The 24,186-nt window shown below is 46.2% G+C and overlaps 1 protein-coding gene across 2 annotated transcripts in view; it reads left to right on the top strand.

The window, feature by feature from the left end:
• Positions 1-24,186, top strand: part of ZDHHC14 (zDHHC palmitoyltransferase 14) — a 281,866-nt gene that overhangs the window by 235,798 nt on the left and 21,882 nt on the right. For both annotated transcript variants that reach the window (XM_082634320.1, XM_082634319.1), the window contains exons 5-6: positions 2,404-2,452; positions 24,073-24,175. In XM_082634320.1, the coding sequence (XP_082490446.1) occupies positions 2,404-2,452; positions 24,073-24,175 (152 nt within the window). The remainder of the gene's footprint in view (positions 1-2,403; positions 2,453-24,072; positions 24,176-24,186) is intronic.

Here is a 24,186-nt window from a genome sequence, read left to right as displayed (position 1 = left end):
CAAGTACAGAGCCTCTCTCTGGAATGTTTCCGGAAGTATCTGGACACACACTTCACTTGCTTCCCTGCAGCAGTGCTGAAACCACAGTGTGCTAAGGCTGAACTTAGACACGCACATTCTCCCCGCTGCTCTCTTGGTGGGGTTTGTACGGGGGCTGGGGAAAGCGGGTGGTATGGAAAGTTTAACATTAGTTCTTTTTAAATATTGGTCAATTTTGGACATGAATGGCCTATCCCAAACTTTCTTAGGCATTTTAATTCCTAGTTCCCATTCTTTCTGACTGAAATCCTTTTATCTGAACGTGACACAAATTTGTAATACATGATTGAGAACCATAACTGGGTGGGATGGGAAGCAGAGGCTTAACGTTGATTAGAGACCCCTTCACACCACCTGGGAAGGATGCCGCAGCGCTCTGCCGAGGCACCTGTTCAATTTTCAGAGTCTCAAAATGGCAGAAGTGTAACTAGGGTCCTATGTATGTGTTAACAGACAGTAGAAGCAATTGCTTACACAACTAGAGAAGACAGAAGTACTGATATTCCAGCATATTTATGACACTGAAAAATAGTCTTTAACATCTTATATCTTAAATATATATGTATATTTAACACTACATCTGATATCATCTTTAGCAACTTCACAATGCCTATCTATCTGTAGTCACGTTCATTTTTGGCCTTGCCCCTACACTCTGGATATCAAGCAGTTTTCACTTGCTCAGCCTCGCACATAAACTCTGGGAACACAAACACGCGCACACGCGCACACGCACACACAGAGGCACACACAGCGACGCCTGCCACCACAGTGGCATTTTTCATCTCCTCTTGAGTTTTACTCACCCTGGTTTCTGCAAAATGGAGCTTGCTGTAGTTTATGCTAATGTACTGGTAATCCAGCCTTCCACAAAAAAAAGCATTCTGAGCTTATCTGCCTGCAAGTTACCCGACTGTTTTGGGCAGAAGCAGATAAAGGTTTTCCTCCCCCCTGCTTCTGCATCCTCACTACAGCCCCCACCGAACAAGCCCGCCTGACCCCCCATTCGCTCTCGGGAAGGGCAAGAGGTTTTACGAGGCTCCGTGATCCCCCTAAGATTCTGGAAGCCTTGGCAAAGGCAGAGAGCTGTTTGAGAGTAGCTGGGGGACTGTCCCCTGAGTCCTCCCTGCCAGGAAGTGGGCTCTGAGAGGGGACACAGGACAGCGAGGGGTGGCCGGGGAGGAAGCCCGCGGTCACAGAGATTGCTGGGAAGGTGACATCTGGAAGCCGAGTCTGGGAAAGTGATGCAATCTGGGTTCAGTAGGGAAAGAGAAATCATTTCTTTTCGTCCCTCCTTTTGCCTCAAGATTGTGTTTGCTCTGAGATCTGTCCACGTGCTGGCTTCACCCTCCTGGCTTAGCAGGGATGGAAGAGAACACCTTTCCTCGTTAGCTCTCCCACCGGTTGGCGTCCTAGCAAATGGCACATCCTCGTGCTCCCGCGGTGGCCAGTGGGCACAGAGGGGATGGGAGCTCGAGGAAGAACTGGAGCCGTCCCAACCTTGGCCTCCCAGTAGCCAGCCTGGCCTCCAGTTACACAGAGGAGTCTGGGGCCCTGCCTCTCTCTCCCACATTGCAGCCTCGCCAGCAGACAAGGCCACGGAATGGTCTAGAACCGGTCCCATGGCATCCGTCCTCCCCACTTATCTCACAGCCGCCCCAGGGCCAGATTATGTCCCCAAAACACATGGACCCAGCCTCGCCACCCCAAGGTGGGACCACCAAGCCCCCACCATGGGGGCTTTTCTTTTTAAAAAGCATTTAACGCCAATACGTAAAATAAAAATTGCTTCTTGTCAGATGCATCTTTACTCAGGCCCCTGAAGACATGTTTTCTTGTGCAGACAGTTCATATTAATATGTCTCAAACCCAGAAGGAATCAGTAATAAACTTCAGCTTTGTGAATTTGTTTACTCTGGGATGCAGAGAAAGACATCTTTTATGCGTAGCCTAGTTTACAAGATGCCCAGGGTCAAAAGTTAACAAACTTTGAGAAAACAGTCTTTCATAAAAGAAGAGAAAAAAAATAGCATACAGTATTCTGTTTTCCCATTAAAATGAGGAAAACAAAGGAGTAATCAGAACTATAATTTATGGGAAAGTATGCAGACATCCATCTGCTTTTATTGAAAAAATATCCTGCAGATGTTTGGTCTGCTTATGAATCTGCCACTTTCTTGTTGAATAACTTCAGTGGAGTCTCAATCTCTGATCAGTGCACTGGGTTCTACAGAACGACAAAATGTAATTATTTAATGGCTCTTTAGACACCTATTATTTTTATGTAGATGAGAGAGCTTTCAGCCTGAAGGCTGTTTTCTGGAGGTGATGTTTGAATACTAAATTCTGCTTTCATTCCCACAGGTTCACAGCAAGCAGGATTCCTAAATGCTCTTAAGGACAGTCCTGCAAGATATCCTTTCTGGCTGTTGTTTTTTTACAATGCTAATGTGTTAAGTATTGGACTGGCCATCTACTCCATAACCTGTTCATCTTGTGCCTTGGCTTTCCTTCTCATAAATTGTGTTCCCTTTCCTTCTGTAAAGTATCCAAAGAACTCCCTCAGACTCACTTGTGTGAGTAACAGCCTCTGAATGCTTGAACCTCGAAGTGACTCATTTAGCCTTGTTTAAATTGAAGTGCTCTTTCACTAGAAAACTAAGTGTGAATTCTTGCCCACCCCCAGAAACCCACACTGATTTGCGTTACATCAGGTTGGTCTGGGGAGAAGTCAGGCTGAGTTCCAACCGACTTCATTTGCATCAGCAGGTGGTCCCTACAGAATATTTACAGACGCCCCTGGGTGGGTCCCGTCTTGGTGCAGTCACCACATGGGGATCCTCAGACCCTCTGTGTGGGTCCTCTCTGGGGGCACAGTTCGGTGTTCCCCTGGGCAGTATGGTTAACCCCGTATTTATTTATTTATTTGCATAGCCCTGCATAGCCCTGAATGGATTAAAGATGGTCAGGCTCAAGTCATTCGGATTCATCCCATCCTCCCAAACGTATATATGGGCGTGTCGCATGGTATTTTGAAGTTCTTGAAAGAAAAATTTCACCCATTAAGTGCTTGAATGGGCTCCCACTCCCTCTCCTGTCCCCCTAGGTTTGACACTAATGAGTGTAGAGTCGGCCAGCTGGACCCACCTCTCTTTCTTCACATAACCAGTTAGACTGGACTTGAACTCCTTGTTACTCCCAGGAGAAATCCTCATCTTGTGGTAGAGAATTCTTAAAGAATGGAGAGCTCTGCTAAGATATACATATCATGTCCATCATTTAGCTGTTAAAGTAAACCAGCCCATGTCCCTGGAAGCTGGTGTGTGTGTGATGAGCACACGTGGTCCCATATATGTATACACATACACACACACGTGGTATTAAATGTCTCCTTTTTGGTGCCTCTGTGTTCGTGGGCAGCACAGAATTTTGGCGGCTACTACAGATTCTGTAGTCAGCTGCTAATCTCTTAAAAAGGGGACAGAGACAGATGAAGATGTGTGAAGGCTCTTGGAGGGTACGTTTCACAGGTATGTCCTGTCTTCTATTAATGACCTGAGAAGCTAGAAGTTGGCCAGAAGGAAAGGTTGTGCCGGTAATGAAATTCTCAGCATCGGTGGCTGCTAAAAGCAGGTCCCATGGGAAATGCCATCCTTGGTTTCCCTCCCCAACCCTGCCAGGGGTAACCATCCTCCGCCATCATCACTTGTGTGTCCTTCGGTTTTCCAGGCATGTTGCTTTGGCATAGCTTACAGCCAAGCCTTGTCTTTTCTTCCCTGAAGAAGAGGCTCGTCTAAGTCTTTCAGGAAATCGGTTCCATCATGAAAACATGCTGGTCTTGTTAAGTTTTATGAATGCAGCTCAGAACCGGCATTGAGGTCTGGGCTGCCAGCTGGAATGCTTTCTGAAGCCTCAAGAGTGTGGCAGGCTTAGCCACCTCCCCTCCCCGGTCCCGGGCACCTGTGCCTTTCCTGAGGCCATGGGCCCGTGCTGGACGACGTGTGGCCATGTACGCGACGGGCAGCTCTGCCGGGACGTCCTTCTAGAGCACGCGTCTGCTCGCGCTCCTGGTTTGGCCGCGCTCATCGTCTGTGTACTCAAGAGCATTGCACTCCCCAGTAAGGGGAATAGACAGGCGTCGCTGAGAGAAGGAGTGACAGTGTGTTTCAGTGGTGTGCAAACTGCGCGGTTGGTGTGGAAAGCGGACGAAGGAGAGAAATGCTCTTACTTGGTTCAGAGCAAATTTTCACTTACCTTCCCTTGAAATATCATTCTCAGGTAGAGGTAGAGAGTTTCTCCTACGGCGCGGTTCTTGAAAGCTCCTAAGAATCTCGGCCACGGCCTTTCCAAACAGTGCTGCCATATCCAGGGCTGAGCCTCTCAACCAACAGCCAGGCATTTTTCCCTTTTACAGGTGTTACCCGGGCACGTCCTCCACACTCAGAAGCTTGGCAGCTGCAGCTGTGGCAACACAGCCTGCTCTGAGCGCATGTCAGGCCCCTTACAGCCTCTGGACACAGCTGCAGGGCACCCTGGCGCATCCGGGCCAGGGCCTTCCCCAGCACCGCTCTGGCACGTGCTGGCTGTATTAGCTTCCTGTTGCTGTTGTAACAAATAGCCAGAAAAAAAGAGGCTCAAAGCAACGTAAATTTCTTATCACCCGGTTCCGTAGGTCAGAAGTCCAGTAGGCTCGGCTGATTTCTTCTCTGGGTCCCAGGCTGAAACCAAGGTGTCGCCAGCCTGGATTCTTATCTGAAGTCTCAGGGGAGAATCCTCTTCCGGCTCATTCAGGTAGTTGACTAAACTCATGGGGTGTAGGACTGAGGGCCCCTTTCCTTGCTCCGTTCCCTGACTCCTCCCTTCCTCTTCAAGGCCAGCAACAGGCGATCAAATTCCTCTCACGCTCTGAGTCTCTCCTGCCTCTAACGCTCACCTCTCTGACCTCAGCCCGAAAGGCTCTCTGCTTTTAAAGAGTGGCCTCATCCAGATCATTCAGGAAAATCTCTCCATCTCAAGACCAATGACCTTTAATCTACAGACTCCCCTTTGCCATGTGGATAATGTATTCACAGCTGCTAGGGATTAGGGCATCTTTGGGGAAGCCATTGTCCTGTCAACCCCACAGGCCTTCAGGTAGGATGTACCCAGGAATCAGGCACTCAAGTGCAGGTGGGTTTGAGAGGATCTCTCTCTGAACCCATCCAGGAAGCTCACTAGAAGTCACCAGGTCACTTCTTAAGTTGACTGTGAATTCCCTCCCTTCCCTTTCTGCCCTTGCTGTTAATCTAGGAGAGAGGGGATGGGAGACAAAAGTGGATGGGCTTTAAAATATATATATTATATATATATATATACACACACACACATAAATATACATACACATATATGTATATGTGCGTATGTGTATATGTACATATATGCACATATATGGGTGTATATATACATACATATATGCACATGTATGTGTATACATACACATATAGAAGAATACATACACACACACATATATCTCCTGCCCTGAGTTCAGGTTGAAAATGCTAACAGAATGCCCCATGAGGTCCTTGTTGAATTAGCCAACCCTTCACAATTTAATAGATGAAGTTATTATCTAACTTTACTCCTGCTGACTTGGTCCCCACTTGGTTTTGTGGCACCTCCTGATCCACTGTCAGGCTGGGCTCCTGCCTGGAAAAAGGTGACCTAAAGCTGAAGCCAAAATATTCCAGGGAGCTGCCCAGCCATACATAGAGACCCACTGATAAAACCACTCCATTTCTCTCTCGGAAAAGAGCAGAACCAAGAGCAAGGCTCTGGAGGAACGTGAAGAAAAGCTGCCGGTAGGGAGGGAGGAGCAGGGAGGCGACGTGAGGATCTGGGCAAGGCTCCCAACCCGGATCTCCTGTATTTTTTTTTGGAAGTAGTGGAGAATTTCAGGAATGCCAGACACACCCGTAGGAAAGCAAAGTGCTGGGTTTTTTATTACAAAGCACAGAAACATTTGTGTGTGCCTGTAACACCTCTCCCCAGTCAATGGTGTGAAGACCCAAGGCAGTCTGTTCTGGCCATGTGTTTTCTGTTTAAATACATGCTTTGGGGAAGATGCCCTCTTATTGAGTGAGTCTATTAAGAAGTGCTGAGTTCTGATGCTTTATCATAAATTCATATTCCAGAAGAAAAAGTATGCTTTAGTTTCTACTGGGTTGTGATGTATTTTTGAAAAAATGAGTTCTGGTTATAAGGGATAACATGTGTGATAAGTAAGGTTGTGTCCCATCAGGATGCCTGTTCAGTATTTCTGGCTCCTGCTTTTCCTCTGGACACCTGTGTGGCTTTGGAGGCGCCATGGAGATCGCCGCGTGGAAGCTTCTAAGGGGCAGCTTTTAGCTCCCGAGAAAGGTGCGCTAACCACAGGGGCTGCTCAGGAATGGTATGGCCAGGGGAGGACAGGTCACAGGGACAGTGGCACTCCAAAAGAGGATGCATCCTGCTGGTCAGGGTGGTAGGAGATTCTAGCCTCAGATAAATATTAAACTCAGTAGCTCTAAGCTCCCTTCCGCGGCTGAGGCCCTAAGAGTTTGGGAGTCTCTTTTGAGGTGGTCGATTTATGATGGATGAGACTGATCTGTGATGTTTCACACTCACAGAAGCCGTCCTCTGATGATGGCAGCGCTGCCCACGGCTCGTCCGCTCCAGACCTGCAGTCTGTGCAAGAATCTGCAAAGTACCAAGTTCTTAAAACAAGAGGAGGTTTTCTGGCTGAATTGCCCAAACCCAGGAAAGTCCAGGGCAGCCTTTGCAAGTGACCCCTGCAGAGTGTTCTCGGGCAAGAAAATATATTTAAAATGCTTCAGTAGCCTCCAATCTGATCTCCTGACAATAATACAAAAAGGTTTTGATGACAAATGGGGGCACGGGCAAAGGTTTCTCACCGTGGATTTAATCTGCAAAATATCCAACTCAAAAAGGTGTCGTTGATGAAATGAGAGAGAGATTAGAAACAAAAATGGCTAATTAGCCAGGACTCCTTATCAGAAATACTGCCAGGAATGATGGGAACATTGCTAAACTAAAAGCTCTTCATCAGGCCCACATGCAACCAGCAGGACTTTATAGGACAAAGGCATCAACCAGCTCATTCAGGAACTGAGCCAGGTGTCCAGGGGATGGTGTCTAGTTCCAGCGTGGAAGAGTTTGAGGAGGACTGGGTGTTGGCTCTTCTCTAAATGTTTGATACAATTCGCCTGTGACCAGCCATCTGGTCCTGGACTTCTGTTTGTTGGAAGATTTTTAATCACAGTTTCAATTTCATTACTTGTGATTGGTCTGTTCATGTTTTCTATGTCTTCCTGGTTCAGTCTTAGAAGGTTGTACCTTTCTAAGAATTTGTCCATTTCTTCCAGGTTGTCCATTTTGTTGGCATAGAGTTGCTTGTAGTAGTCTCTCATGATCTTTTGTATTTCTGCGGTGTCAGCTGTAACTTCTTCATTTCTAATTTTATTGATCTGAGTCCTCTCCCTTTTTTTCTTGATGAGTCTGGCTAAAGGTTTATCAATTTTGTTTATCTTCTCAAAGAACCAGCTTTTAGCTTCATTGATCTTTGCCATTGTTCTCTTCGTTTCTCTTTCTTTTATTTCTGCTCTGATCTTTATGATGTCTTCCCTTCTACTGACTTCCCGGGAGGAGGTGGGAAGGAGACACAGGTGAGAAGGAGCGGGCGGGGGCGGCGGGAAACGTCGTAAGTGGCTGTGGGTAGAACGCCTGGCTCTGGCTCGCTTGCGGGCACTGAGCAGGCCCTTCCCGGGCTGTGGTGGGGAAGGGGAAGGACGTTCGGCCACCGGGGTCACCCTTGGCAAGAGCACGTCCAGCCTCGGAGCCCCTCGACCATCCTCCATCCTCTTCCTCCTGCCCCGTCTCCACCTCCCACTTCCTGTGCTGGCTCACCGTGACTGTGGCCACTTCTTCCCTTTCATCTCTGCATCAGAGAAGCACGGGCAGCAGGGTGCGGGCTTCTGGGGTTCAGTGAGAAGTGGGGTGGCTGCACGGGCTTTCAAGGGCCCCCCTGGCCTTCCCCGGGGAAAGAAACAAAAGGAGAATCTTCTCCAAAAAGGATGGCACTGGGTCTTCAGTCCACCCAGCCAGGCAGGTCCAACGAAGGAGGTCCACTCAGCCTCTGCTTCCTTCAAAATCATTATACTGAATGCCCACCACCTGGGCCCAAAACGTGCCAGCGTTACAAAGTCTAGAACGATCTGTCAGCCTTGAGCTTCAAAGCACATCAGCCAGCAGCCAGAGGAGCGATGAAAGACAGGGTGACTCATTCTTCTCAACGAGCATCTGTGGATGCCAAGATCTGAGCTCTGACTCTGGTTCCTTACAAGCTGAATAAGTCTTAAGTGACATAAAAATGTCATAGCGTGCACTGGAGGTAGGGGTAGGGTCCAAAAGGAGGCTGCATCTCCTGCAGGGAAGTCAGGAGGCTTCCACAGGCGGCAGGTGGCATTTGCATAGGGCCTGGAATGGTGGAGTTCTAAGAGGGACACGGAGGGGAGAGGACTGGCGGGTGTGTAGGGGAGAGCAGGCCGTCTGGAGGGCTGGAACCAGGCTTGTGTTCACTCTTTCACTTGGCAAGGTTAGCAGAGTGTGCGCCGGGAGCCCTAATGGTGTCAGCACCCGGATACTCTTACGGACACACACATACACACACACGGTGGGGATGGGGGAGGGTGCTGTGATGGCTGAGCCCTGACTGGGGGTGGAGGTCAATACCAATGGCTCCCAGGAAGCAGGTCCCAGCAGCACCGAATACCAGTGAAAGAGCCAGCGGCCTTCCTCCCCTGGACACCAGGAAACCAGCCATGATTTTTGGCAGGTGAACGACATAATCAAGCTGCTTTTTGTTCTTGTTTTGTTTTTAAGCATACTCCTCTTGAAGCAAGGAACACAGTGGAGTGAGGTAGTGAGGAGATGTTTGCAAAGGAAGGACCCTGAAATTGAAAACGGTGACAAGGGGACAGATCTGCTGGGAGATCTGCAGTCAGATAGGACCTGGAGGAGAGAGGGAGGAAGGGGGGTCCGAGCCTTAGATGACCCGGGGGAAGGGGCACAGCAGAGAAGGGAGACAGCTAGCATTGGTTTGGGGAGAAATGAGCTTGGTCTGAGCTACATTTACAAACAGAATCTAGGAGGTCGTACACGGAACCTCCATGTCAGCCTGGATTGTCTTTAGGGTCCCCTGTGGTTATTGCATGAAATATGGAAGCAGGAAAAAACCGGGAGCCTGAAGTGAAATGTTCCAGCCTCTTAGGAAATGTCAGTGGTCACACAGAGTCAGGGAAGCCACATGGCCGGGCCCACCTCGCAGACTTCTGGGGTTCAGGGAGCTGAAGCCCCTGAGGAACAGGGCCAGCAGGGGGAGGGGACGCCTGCCCACTAACGGTCACTTCAGTGGAGCAGCACTAACGTCCATTTCAAAGGGTTACACTCATTTCTGATTATGACATCGTTCAGATCTCCCAAAACGAGAAGGACCATTGGTACATCAGACGGTAACTGATTCTACGCAGTGGAGGCTTTGGGCAGAAAGCCTTTTAAGCCCCTAGTTTGTGCTTATTTCAAGGCACCGTCTGACAGGCACCCCCAGCCTAATGGGCATCGTTCTGGTTTAGTGGAATTTGGTAGAAGGCTTGGAGTCGGCCTGGGTGCTGTCAGAAAGGGGGCACTGGGGGCCGATGGAAAATCCATGGAGGCAGGACGGGCCCTCACTAGCCCAGCTCTCAGGGCCTGTCCGTCCTGGTGTCTGCTGATGCTCAGGGAGCCCCCGGGAGACAGGTAGGACAAGTGCCCGAGGTCTCACAGCAGGACCTCACCGAGAGGTTAAGTGACCCCGATTCATGCTCAGTGACTCAGTGACGTTTCCAGAACTAGAACCCAGCCCCTCCACCCAGGGAATAGAGAGTCTTCCCCGCTGCCCCCGGCCAGGTGGATTGCAGGAGTTCTGTGAAGAATAAGCATAGATTAGATCTCAGAAGATCCCAAAGTGGGAGAGGAGGTTTTTGGTTTTTAAAATCACCCAAGTGATACAAGAACATATTCTCACGGTAACAGATTTCAAATAGTCAGAAATGTCAGGGTAAAAAGGAAGCGTTGCTCTTGACTGGTCATCATTCTTGTCGGGTTTTGTGGGTCTTTACAGATGATCCTCTCAGAGTTTAAATACATATATGTGTGCATTCATACACACACACAAATGTACAGTTGGGGGTACTGCTTTACCTAAAGGGATCATACATACTCTTTGGATTGTTCTACAATTTGATTTTTAGATATTTCCTGAAGACGTTTCCATGTCAACACAAAGATGTACATCATCCTCTTTTCAACTGTTTTATAGAATTCCAGAGTATAGATGAACCGTAGTGTATTCTTCTATTGATGGATATTTAGACTTCTTTTATTACTGCTCAAAAAATGAGGTAGTGGACTTTCTTGTATGTATCTCTTTGTGTACAAGTGTAAGTATTTCTCTAGGATTGACAACTAGATGTGGAGTCATTGAGTTAAAAGCTAAGTGTAGTTTAAATATAGATTAATGTACCAAATTGTCCCCTGAAGATATTACACCAATTCATGCTCCATTTCTCCCCAGCTTCACCCACACTGGAGTTGTCAGTGCTGTGATTTTTGCCGATTTGATGGGGAGAAAAAAATCGGTTTTAATTTCCATTTTCTGGATAATATTCAGCTTCCACGTATTTTCATGATTGTTAGCCTTTTTTTCTCACCTCAACATGCCAGTTCAAACTCTTTGTCCATTTTTCAATTGGGCTGTTTCTTCTTTTCCTATTAACATGTTCTTTATATAGTCTTTTTTTTTTTTTTTAAAGAAGATGTTGGGGGTAGGAGTTAATGTATTTTTGCTGTGTTGGGTCTTCGTTTCTGTGCGAGAGCTTTCTCTAGTTGTGGCAAGCGGGGGCCACTCTTCATCGAGGTGCGCGGGCCTCTCACTATTGCGGCCTCTCTTGTTGCGGAGCACAGGCTCCAGATGCGCAGGCTCAGTAGTTGTGGCTCACGGGCCTAGTTGCTCCACGGCATGTGGGATCTTCCCAGACCAGGGCTCGAACCCGTGTCCCCTGCATTGGCAGGCAGATTCTCAACCACTGCGCCACCAGGGAAGCCCTATATAGTCTTAATAATAATCTTATAACTATCTTTTTCCAATACTTTTCTCCCAACCTATCACTTACCTTTTAACTTTACCTTTTTATACAAAAAAGTATAATTTATTAACAAATTCAATCTGTAAATCTCATCCTACATGGCTCTTAGGTTTTGTGCCGTACATCCTCACCCCAAAATGATGCAAATATTTCCTTTATTTTCTTCTAATACCTTTCTATGTTGTTTCTTAAGTTTGGCACAGTAATTGATCTGTAATAGAATTTTGTGTGTGGGTTGTGAGCTAAAGTTCTAACTTCATTTTTCCCGAATGTTTAGTGAAGTGTCCGTCCCAATACCACTTACTAATCTATTCTAGCAGTTCTCAAACTTTTTGGTCTCAGGACTCTTTTACAGTCTTAAAAATTATTGAGGACCCCAGAGAGCCTCTGTTCATGTAGATTATATCTATTTCTATATACCATGTTTAAAATTAAAACTGAGAAATGTTTAAAACACAAGAATGCATAAGAGTGAATGAGGACATCATCTTGCATCACACAGCCTCCAGAAGAAGCCACCACGTGGTAGGATGAGAGTGAAGCTGGGAAATAATGTTTTGGTGATGATAGGAAAATAGTTTTGACCTGGAGGATACCCTGAAAGGATCTTGGGGACCCTAAGTTTCCACAGGCCACACTTTGAGAACCACCGGTATATTCCTTTACCACTAATTTGAAATGCCCTCTTTACCCCACATGCCCACAGCCTGTTTAGACTGTTCTCACCTTGTTTTGTTTACTAAAAAAGTTTTCTCCTGCTCCCTCCTCCCTGATGTTGTTTTTCAAAATTCCTCACCTGTTCTTATACATTTCCTCTTCCTGATGAATTTTAGAGTCCTTTTGTCAAATTCCATTTTAAAAATTCCAGTTGGAATTTTGATTGGAGTTCTAGTGACTTCATAGGATTAATTTGGGACAACTACATACCTCTATCTCCTGGTACATAAGCGTTTAGGAGAAAGGATTTGAGAGACTGAAGAACGATGGTCCCATGATCCAGTCTGAAAGGTCCCAGTAACTTGATTTTCGAAGTGTCTGTTGTGTAAATCATCGGGAAGTCATCAGCCTCCACCCCAGACACAGTGGTGGGCCCTCTCATGACAGGGGCACAAGCTGTAGTTTCTTATCTCCGTCTAAGGATTATAGGGTCATCTAATTGATGAGGAAAATATACTGACAAGTTCCTGAACCTAAATATCTAAAAGCATTAAATGCTGATTTAGACCCTCCATCTAGAGGACAAAGGGTCTGTCGCTGAGATCTGCCCTTCCATCAAAGGTCTTCCTGTAAGTGAGCATTGCCTAACTTACTGTAATTTTTAGGGGGAAAAAAAAGAAAGAAAGAAAGAGATTACCAACAACATCTGTTTCTTATATTTTCAACATCAGAACCCCAGACAGAGACCTAAAGCAGAATAAGATGCAGGAGGACCCAGGGGTGCCTGGCTGGTGCCCACAGAGAAAGGCCCCTCAGCACCATGCGGCACCTTGGCCACATACGCCCAGTGCTCAGAGTGGAAAGCACCCGGGGCAGAGCCTTGGACTTGGCATTCCCTGGCCATTCTGGAATCCGGGGATTTTGGTCGATGAGGAACCCCACGTGAAATACAGACTTTTTAAAATAAACTGTTATCTGGGTTTGGCACTTGGCAAAAAAGCCTGTCGCCAGCCTGATTGCTGGAATGTGGGGAGATGGGTGATGACATATTAACAGAGACAAGTTCTTCACCCAGGGGTGGCTCTAAGGCCGTGGGACTGATGAATAAGGTTGGATGTCACGGGCAGTCTCAGCCTTGCTGTTGTGAGCTTTGAGGCTCCAAAGTTAGGGCCTGTCGTGTGACACTCCGTAGCTTGGGGCCTTGGGAAGGGTTCTTTCTCTCCTAGAAGTCTGAAGACCAAGTTCCAGTTCTATTATGCCATGAAGTGCGATGTGAGTTTTTATAAGTGGCTTGACTACTCTGAGCCTTAGCCCTTCATTTTTTTTTTTTTTTTTTTTTTTTTTTTCTTTTTGCGGTATGCGGGCCTCTCACTGCTGCGGCCTCTCCCGCCGCGGAGCACAGGCTCCGGACGCGCAGGCCCAGCGGCCATGGCTCACGGGCCCAGCCGCTCCGCGGCATATGGGATCCCCCCAGACCGGGGCACGAACCCGTATCCCCTGCATCGGCAGGCGGACTCCCAACCACTGCGCCACCAGGGAGGCCCTTAGCCCTTCATTTTACATAAAATTTTACCTATTTGTAAAATGAAGGCATTAGAATAAATCAGGACATTTTAACTTGGGGTCCATGTGTATCCATGCAGAGGCATCAGGGGGTGTTTTTTTTTTTTTTTTTTTTTTTTTTTTTTTAATTTATTTTATTTTTTTGCTTTATAACAAATTTAATCAGTTATACATATACATATGTTTCCATATCCCCTCCCTTTTGCGTCTCCCTCCCACCCTCCCTATCCCACCCCTCCAGGCAGTCACAAAGTACCGAGCTGATCTCCCTGTGCTATGCGGCTGCTTCCCACTAGCTATCTACCTCACGTTTGGTAGTGTATATATGTCCATGCCGCTCTTTCACTTTGTCACAGCTTACCCTTCCCCCTCCCCATATCCTCAAGTCCATTCTCTAGTAGGTCTGTGTCTTTATTCCTGTCTTACCCCTATGTTCTTCATGACATTTTTTTTTCTTAAATTCCATATATATGTGTTAGCATACAGTATTTGTCTTTCTCTTTCTGACTTACTTCACTCTGTATGACAGACTCTAGGTCTATCCACCTCATTACAAATAGCTCAATTTCATTTCTTTTTATGGCTGAGTAATATTCCATTGTATATATGTGCCACATCTTCTTTATCCATTCTTCCGATGATGGACACTTAGGTTGTTTCCATTTCCGGGCTATTGTAAATAGGGCTGCTATGAACATTTTGGTACATGTCTCTTTTTGAATTATGGTTTTCTCAGGGTATATGCCCAGTAGTGGGATTGCTGGGTCATATGGTAGTTCTATTTGTAATTTTTTAAGGAACCTCCATACCGTTCTCCATAGGGGCTGTACCAATTCACATTCCCACCAGCAGTGCAAGAGTGTTCCCTTTTTTCCACACCCTCTCCAGCATTTATTGTTTCTAGATTTTTTGATGATGGCCATTCTGACTGGTGTGAGATGATATCTCATTGTAGTTTTGATTTGCATTTCTCTAATGAGTAAAGATGTTGAGCATCCTTTCATGTGTTTGTTGGCAGTCTGTATATCTTCTGTGGAGAAATGTCTATTTAGGTCTTCTGCCCATTTTTGGATTGGGTTGTTTGTTTTTTTGTTATTGAGCTGCATGAGCTGCTTATAAATTTTGGAGATTAATCCTTTGTCAGTTGCTTCATTTGCAAATATTTTCTCCCATTCTGAGGGTTGTCTTTTGGTCTTGTTTATGGTTTCCTTTGCTGTGCAAAAGCTTTTAAGTTTCATTAGGTCCCATGTGTTTATTTTTGTCTTTATTTCCATTTCTCTAGGAGGTGGGTCAAAAAGGATCTTGCTGTGATTTATGTCATAGAGTGTTCTGCCTATGTTTTCCTCTAAGAGTTTGATAGTGTCTGGCCTTACATTTAGGTCTTTAATCCATTTTGAGCTTATTTTTGTGTATGGTGTTAGGGAGTGATCTAATCTCATACTTTTACATGTCCCTATCCAGTTTTCCCGGCACCACTTATTGAAGAGACTGTCCTTTCTCCACTGTACATTCCTGCCTCCTTTATCAAAGATAAGGTGACCATATGTCCGTGCGTTTAACTCTGGGCTTTCTATCCTGTTCCATTGATCTATCTTTCTGTTTTTGTGCCAGTACCATACTGTCTTGATTACTGTAGCTTTGTAGTATAGTCTGAAGTCAGGGAGCCTGATTCCTCCAGCTCCATTTTTCGTTCTCAAGATTGCTTTGGCTATTCGGGGTCTTTTGTGTTTCCATACAAATTGTGAAATTTTTTGTTCTAGTTCTGTGAAAAATGCCAGTGGTAGTTTGATAGGGATTGCATTGAACCTGTAGATTGCTTTGGGTAGTAGAGTCATTTTCACAATGTTGATTCTTCCAATCCAAGAACATGGTACATCTCTCCATCTATTTGTATCATCTTTAATTTCTTTCATCAGTGTCTTATAATTTTCTGCATACAGGTCTTTTGTCTCCTTAGGTAGGTTTATTCCTAGATATTTTATTCTTTTTGTTGCAATGGTAAATGGGAGTGTTTCCTTGATTTCACTTTCAGATTTTTCATCATCAGTATATAGGAATGCCAGAGATTTCTGTGCATTAATTTTGTATCCTGCTACTTTACCAAATTCATTGATTAACTCTAGTAGTTTTCTGGTAGCATCTTTAGGATTCTCTATGTATAGTATCATGTCATCTGCAAAGAGTGACAGCTTTACTTCTTCTTTTCCAATTTGGATTCCTTTTATTTCCTTTTCTTCTCTGATTGCTGTGGCTAAAACTTCCAAAACTAGGTTGAATAAGAGTGGTGAAAGTGGGCAACCTTGTCTAGTTCCTGATCTTAGTGGAAATGGTTTCAGTTTTTCACCATTGAGGACGATGCTGGCTGTGGGTTTGTCATATATGGCCTTTATTATGTTGAGGAAAGTTCCCTCTATGCCTACTTTCTGCAGGGTTTTTATCATAAATGGGTGTTGAATTTTGTCGAAAGCTTTCTCTGCATCTATTGAGATGATCATATGGTTTTTCTCCTTCAGTTTGTTAATATGGTGTATCACGTTGATTGATTTGCGTATATTGAAGAATCCTTGCATTCCTGGAATAAACCCCACTTGATCATGGTGCATGATCCTTTTAATGTGCTGTTGGATTCTGTTTGCTAGTATTTTGTTGAGGATTTTTGCATCTATGTTCATCAGTGATATTGGCCTGTAGTTTTCTTTCTTTGTGACATCCTTGCCTGGTTTTGGTATCAAGGTGATGGTGGCCTCGTAGAATGAGTTTGGGAGTGTTCCTCCCTCTGCTATATTTTGGAAGAGTTTGAGAAGGATAGGTGTTAGCTCTTCTCTAAATGTTTGATAGAATTCGCCTGTGAAGCCATCTGGTCCTGGGCTTTTGTTTGTTGGAAGATTTTTTATCACAGTTTCAATTTCAGTGCTTGTGATTGGTCTGTTCATATTTTCTATTTCTTCCTGATTCAGTCTTGGCAGGTTGTGCATTTCTAAGAATTTGTCCATTTCTTCCAGGTTGTCCATTTTATTGGCATAGAGTTGCTGATAGTAATCTCTCATGATCTTTTGTATTTCTGTAGTGTCAGTTGTTACTTCTCCTTTTTCATTTCTAATTCTATTGATTTGAGTCTTCTCCCTTTTTTTCTTGATGAGTCTGGCTAATGGTTTATCAATTTTGTTTATCTTCTCAAAGAACCAGCTTTTAGTTTTATTGATCTTTGCTATCGTTTCCTTCATTTCTTTTTCATTTATTTCTGATCTGATTTTTATGATTTCTTTCCTTCTGCTAACTTTGGGATGTTTTTGTTCTTCTTTCTCTAATTGCTTTAGGTGCAAGGTTAGGTTGTTTATTTGAGATGTTTCCTGTTTCTTAAGGTGGGATTGTATTGCTATAAACTTCCCTCTTAGAACTGCTTTTGCTGCATCCCATAGGTTTTGGGTCGTCGTGTCTCCATTGTCATTTGTTTCTAGGTATTTTTTAATTTCCTCTTTGATTTCTTCAGTGATCCCTTCGTTATTAAGTAGTGTATTGTTTAGCCTCCATGTGTTTGTATTTTTTACAGCTCTTTTCCTGTAATTGATATCTAGTCTCATAGCATTGTGGTCGGAAAAGATACTTGATACAATTTCAATTTTCTTAAATTTACCAAGGCTTGATTTGTGACCCAAGATATGATCTATCCTGGAGAATGTTCCATGAGCACTTGAGAAAAATGTGTATTCTGTTGTTTTTGGATGGAATGTCCTATAAATGTCAATTAAGTCCATCTTGTTTAATGTATCATTTAAAGCTTGTGTTTCCTTATTTATTTTCATTTTGGATGATCTGTCCATTGGTGAAAGTGGGGTGTTAAAGTCCCCTACTATGAGTGTGTTACTGTCGATTTCTCCTTTTATGGATGTTAGTATTTGCCTTATGTATTGAGGTGCTCCTATGTTTGGTGCATAAATATTTACAATTGTTATATCTTCTTCTTGGATCGATCCCTTGATCATTATGTAGTGTCCTTCTTTGTCTCTTCTAGTAGTCCTTATTTTAAAGTCTATTTTGTCTGATATGAGAATTGCTACTCCAGCTTTCTTTTGGTTTCCATTTGCATGGAATATCTTTTTCCATCCCCTTACTTTCAGTCTGTATGTGTCTCTAGGTCTGAAGTGGGTCTCTTGTAGACAGCATATAGATGGGTCTTGTTTTTGTATCCATTCAGCCACTCTGTGTCTTTTGGTGGGAGCATTTAGTCCATTTACATTTAAGGTAATTATCGATATGTATGTTCCTATTCCCATTTTCTTAATTGTTTTGGGTTCATTATTGTAGGTCTTTTACTTCTGTTGTGTTTCTTGCCTAGATAAGTTCCTTTAGCATTTGTTGTAAAGCTGGTTTGGTGGTGCTGAACTCTCTCAGCTTTTGCTTGTCTGTAAACGTTTTAATTTCTCCATCAAATCTGAATGAGATCCTTGCTGGGTAGAGTAATCTTGGTTGCAGGTTTTTCTCCTTCATCACTTTAAGTATGTCCTGCCACTCCCTTCTGGCTTGTAGAGTTTCTGCTGAGAGATCAGCTGTTATCCTGATGGGGATTCCCTTGTGTGTTATTTGTTGTTTTTGCCTTGCTGCTTTTAATAGGATTTCTTTGTGTTTAATTTTTGACAGTTTGATTAATATGTGTCTTGGCGTATTTCTCCTTGGATTTATTCTGTATGGGACTCTCTGTGCCTCCTGGACTTGATTAACTATTTCTTTTCCCATATTAGGGAAGTTTTCAACTATAATCTCTTCAAATATTTTCTCAGTCCCTTTCTTTTTCTCTTCTTCTTCTGGAACCCCTATAATTCGAATGTTGGTGCGTTTAATGTTGTCCCAGAGGTCTCTGAGACTGTCCTCTGTTCTTTTCATTCTTTTTTCTTTATTTTGCTCTGCAGCAGTTATTTCCACTATTTTATCTTCCACCTCACTTATCCGTTCTTCTGCCTCAGTTATTCTGCTATTGATCCCATCTAGAGTATTTTTTATTTCATGTATTGTGTTTTTAATCGATGCTTGATTCATCTTTAGTTCTTCTAGGTCCTTGTTAACTGTTTCTTGCATTTTGTCTATTCTATTTCCAAGATTTTGGATCTGGGAAATAGAATCTTGGATCATCTTTACCATCATTATTCTGAATTCTTTTTCAGGTAGAGTGCCTATTACCTCTTCATTTGTTAGGTCTGGTGGGTTTTTATCTTGCTCCTTCTCCTGCTGTGTGTTTTTCTGTCTTCTCATTTTGCTTATGTTACTGTGTTTGGGGTCTCCTTTTTGCAGGCTGCAGGTTCGTAGTTCCTGTTGTTTTTGGTGTCTGTCCCCAGTGGCTAAGGTTGGTTTAGTGGGTTGTGTAGGCTTCCTGGTGGAGGGGACTAGTGCCTGTGTTCTGGTGGATGAGGCTGGATCTTGTCTTTCTGGTGGGCAGGTCCACGTCTGGTGGTGTGTTTTGGGGTGTCTGTGGACTTTTTATGATTTTAGGCCACCTCTCTGCTAATGGGTGGCGTTGTGTTCCTGTCTTGCTAGTTGTTTGGCTCAGGGTGTCCAGCACTGTAGCCTGCTGGTCGTTGAGTGAAGCTGGGTGCTGGTGTTGAGATGGAGATCTCTGGAAGATTTTCGCCGTTTGATATTATGTGGAGCTGGGAGGTCTCTTGTGGACCAGTGTCCTGAAGTTGGCTCTCCCACCTCAGAGGCACAGCACTGACTCCGGGCTCCTCAATTTGGGATGATGTGTTGTCTATTCATGTATTCCGCAGATGCAGGGTACATCAAGTTGATTGTGGAGCTTTAATCCGCTGCTTCTGAGGCTGCTGGGAGAGGTTTCCCTTTCTCTTCTTTGTTCTCACAGCTCCTGGGTCTCAGCTTTGGATTTGGCCCCGCCTCTGCGTGTAGGTCGCTGGAGGGCGTCTGTTCTTCGCTCAGATAGGACAGGGTTAAAGGAGAAGCCTCTTCGGGGACTCTGGCTCACTCAGGCCGGGCGGGAGGGAGGGGCACGGAGTGCGGGGCAAGCCTGCAGCGGCAGAGGTCGGCGTGACGTTGCACCAGCCCGAGGCGCGCTGTGCGTTCTCCCAGGGAAGCCGCCCCTGGATCCCGGGACCCCGGCAGTGGCGGGCTGCACAGGCTCCCGGAAGGGCGGTGTGGGCAGTGACCTGCGCTCGCACACAGGCTTCTTGGCGGCGGCAGCAGCAGCCCCAGCGTCCCACGCCTGTCACTGGGCTCCGCGCTTTCAGTCGCGACTCGCGCCCGTCCGTGGAGCCCCTTTAAGCAGCGCTCTTAATCCCCTCTCCTAGCGCACCAGGAAACCAAGAGGGGAGAAAAAGTCTCTTGCCTCTTCGGCAGCTCCAGAGTTTTCCCGGACTCCCTCCCGGCTAGCTGTGGCACATTAGCCCCCTTCAGGCTGAGTTCTCGCCGCCAGCCCCAGTCCTCTCCCTGCGCTCTGACCGAAGCCCGAGCCTCAGCTTCCAGCGCTGCGCGCCCCGGCGGGCGAGCAGACAAGCCTTTCGGGCTGGTGAGTGCCGCTCGGCACCGATCCTCTGTGTGCGGATCTCTCCGCTTTGCCCTACCCAGGTATGTGGGGAGTTTCTTGCTTTTTGGGAGGTCTGGGGTCTTCTGCCAGCGTTCAGTAGGTGTTCTGTAGGAGTTGTTCCACGTGTAGCTGTATTTCTGGTGTATCCATGGGGAGGAAGGTGATCTCCGCGTCTTACTCTTCCGCCATCTTACCCGGAAGTCAGGGGGTGTTTTTAAGCCTCCTGAAATTATAAGGAAAAAAATGTGTTTACATGCATTTTTTCTGAGAAAAGCGTAGGAACCCAATAAGGTTAAAAACCTTTGGTTCCATACCTCTCACCTTTTACGATTCTCCAAATACTGAGGTGCCCTCACCATTCTGTGCAATACTATTTCCATGTCTCTGCAAGGTCGTCTCCCCTTGCTTACCTTCCTACAGGCAAGCAGACCCCTGTTCCTCGAGGGTGGGGAGCTTACCTTCCCCAACCGTCTGCTGTCCGGAGTGCCGGGCCAGGTGCCTAGAAAGGCACAGAGCAGGCACTTCTGGGATTGCGTGGAAACCCAAGGGAGGGGCGCCTGCCTGCCGGCATTTTTCAGTCTGTTTCAATTCCGTGGTCATCTAGCGAGTTACCTCAGTGTGCAGCCTTTTGAGCTAGCGGCTGCAGGGAATCTAAAGCCATACTCTTGGCCACAGAGGGGGCTTCCTTTCTTTTTGGGGGGCTGGAGAGGAGACAGGTGGAGGCTGGCAGTGGTAATGGCTGTGATTTGGAACCCATCTCTGATGCAATAAACATCCAGCTGCTGATTAAATTGGCTCCTACTGGAGTTGGCCTGTTTCCACTCATGTCTCTTTAAAAAAAAAATCAGTAAGTGGGTTTTGATACATTAAAAAGAAATTTATGTTTCTTAATCTTACTGTGGCATAGATATTTTCAACATCGCGCTGTCGGGTCAGTGAGAAGATGTGTTGTTCAGATATTCGCACCTCTGTCTGAGAGTGAATTTGAGGGGGATGGACTCCTTAAGGTGCCAGAGGTTCAAGAAACCCTGACACGGAGGGTCCTAGTCTCCCCCAGCGGTGGTTGGGGTCAGCCTAGAGCCACGTGTCCCTTAGCAAGAATTCAGAAGGGAATCGGCCCGTGGCTTTTCTGTCCTACTGGCAGAGCCAGACTTCCAAGCTTCAAATCCCTGCTCTGCTATTTCTTAAACAAATTACTTAACTACTTCCTGCCTCGGTTTCCCTATCGGTTAAGTGGGAATCACACTTCTCACTGGGTTGCTCTGAGGATTAAGTGAGTTAATCCACATGAAGCTCTTGTTTTGTTTGAATTTTTGAATTTTATTTTATTTTTTTATACAGCAGGTTCTTACTAGTTATCCACTTTATACATGTTAGTGTATATATGTCAATCCCAATCTCCCAATTCATCACACGTGAGGCCTTTGGAACAGGACCTGACACACAGCCAGTGATGCCAGCCATTGTTACGAATGATGATGATTATTCCTTCAGACGTCCTGTGGGCGAAGTGGCAGCTATAAGGGGAGAGGTGGAGGGGGCTGCATCTTGCATCCTACCTTGAATTCGTCATTTGGACACAGCTGTGAACTAACAGTGAAACTGCATTCTGCTATTTATAAAATGTTTCCAAGCACATGAGATATTAATATAGAACACTGCGTATTTGGGGGGTTGCTCTAAACATTTAAAACGCCACATCCACTGGTAATAACGCCTCCTTTTGGAGGTAATCATGTAAGTGGCATCACAAAAGGAACAGCAGCCGCAAAAGGAACAGGAGCCGCAAAGGGAGACATAGCCACGTTAGATGCTATGACCTCCTCCACTTTCACATGCCAATTTTTACATGGTTCACACGTGTGGATGTTACCTATGTTTTGACGTGACCATCATTCTGCCTGGATTGTAAACTGTTGTTGACATCTAAGTATTTCCGAGACCGAAGTTGGGCTCTTCTTGTATTATTCAGTAAACACATCTTTTGGTTCGTTCTTCATTCTCTTTTGTACCCTTGTTTCCATTCCACTTGTCACCTCCTCTTTGACCTTTTTGCCTCTTGTCTTTTCCTTCCAGCCTCTGCAAAGTCACTGCCAGTGTCATCCCCCTTTATACAACGCAGTTCTTCCGACGCAGGCTTCCCACTGCTTCCTCATCATTTTCCCTGGGCTCCACTTCACCTCTGCTTTCAAGCCAGTGCGGGCAGGGCTCCCACGTGGCTGCCTCCCCCATCTGTGTCCTCTTGGGTGGGGAGATGAGGCTGGGAGGGGGGACGTCTGTGAGCCCCAACCTGTCAGGAGGTGGTTGAGAATGAGATCCTCTTTGCTACCTGGGCCACCATCCCTGTGTCCCCATGTGCAGCGAGGCCTCTGCCATAACCATTTGTCCCCCTGGACAACACTGGCAGAAAAGAAGGGCTGGTGGCAGCCCTGGGGAGGGGCCTGCTTCTCTGCATCTCCTCCCCACCCCTCCGTACTTATCCCCTTTTTCAGAATCCACCTTAGTCTTCCTTTTCTTGGTAGGTGCAACTCCTCCTGCAGCCCGTTCACCTCTTTCCTCCGTGAGCACTCCCACCCCGCAGGGACACCTGTGTTGGATCTGCAAGACCCCGCTGCTTTGCGCTGTCTTCACCTTGGCCAGCTGGGCATCCTCCTCTTGAGATGTCCTTTTAATTTCTGGGCGGGGCTTTTCTGAGGCCTTGCAGTTTCTAGAAATTTAAACCTTAGAAAGAAAAATAAAAGCATTTTCCCACTTTTCCAAGAGCAGACCCAGTGGTGTATCCCGATGCTGAAAGTCAGTTAACAAGCAGGAAGCGCATTCATTCCCCCTGCTTTGTATGCAGCCCTGCATGCCGGACAGTGGCATTTGTTAATCATGACTTGGCAGATGATGGCGCTGCACCGGATGATCCATTCATTTCTCTGCTCTGAAGATAAATGATATCCAGTCCTGAAAAAAAAATCAATGGTGATGTATTACAGCATGATCTATGGCTTCCATCCCTGGAAGCATTAGGAAAGCATGAGTATTTACTTTCTCTGGCCTGTAATTTATCAGTGGAGGATGCATGATGGATATTTAAACTCCCAGACCTATGATGAATTTTTTTTTCCTGAGAAACATCTTTATCTTGTAAATAGAATTTTATAAATATTTGTGGGACAGGAATATTCTCTATTCTTTTCGAATTGCCACACTCTTGGCTGATTTATCGTGTCTGTTGAAGAATGCCAGGCTTTTTCTCCTTTGGTTTTAGTGCATCTTGTGGAACTCGAGACTCCCCATCACTCGTCTGGTGTGGAGCCAGGTTTTCTAGCTGCCTGTCAAATAGCTGAGGACAGCCATATGTGTCGGGGTTGGCTGAGGGGCTGGGAAAAGGTCCCCTAAGAAAAAATACCACTGACCCTGATGCCACACTGAGAAATGGCCCCGCCGGATCAGAAGTGCATCCACAGTGGGGGGCAGGCAGCCAGTGGGTGGAAGGGCCATCCAGGGAGAGAGGAAGCCAGGAAGATAAACCCTGCCTGGTCTCAGCCGCCCGAGGTCAGCCCTGCAAGTGACTGTCACAGCCTCAAATCAGGTCGGGAGAGAAACCTGTCAGTGCTACAGTCCCAGCTTTCAGAAGCCAAAGGTAGAACCTGTGATTGAAGTGATGTTCAGTATTGGGTCCATTCATCAAAGGCCTGGGCCACTGCCAGCGCCAGCCAGGGTGCTTCCTGGTTTTGCTGCCGCCGCCTTTGGCTACACAGTGAGTCACGAGGAAAGGGCCAGGGTTTGGCGGGAAGGACAGTCGGAGGAACTGTCAGCCATGAGAAAGGAACGAGACCTGTTCAGGGAGCCCACCGATCACTTAACTGAGCACAAATGCTGTGCCGTGAAGGAGAATGTGGCCTCGTGCCTGCCCCTGAGGGTCTCCTGTGGCTACAAGACCACTGATGCCAGGCTAGGTGGACACAAGGGCCTGAGTGAGGGCCTGGGGGCGATTTCTGTCCAAATCTCAGTCATCCAGCTCCCTGGGGCCCTAAGAACGTCACGGTCCTACTGGTTCACCTCCTTGACTCCGGGTACCGTGCTGGAGGCCGTGGTCTGCTTCTTCTCCGTCTGGTCCATCGTGGGTCTCTCGGGTTTCCACACGTACCTGATCAGCTCCAACCAGACCACAAATGAAGACGTAAGTTCCTG

This window comes from Mesoplodon mirus (genome assembly GCF_964341445.2).
Source record: "Mesoplodon mirus genome assembly, chromosome: 10".
NCBI classification, from domain to species: domain Eukaryota; kingdom Metazoa; phylum Chordata; class Mammalia; order Artiodactyla; family Ziphiidae; genus Mesoplodon; species Mesoplodon mirus.
This window is presented reverse-complemented; position numbering and strand designations above follow the sequence as displayed.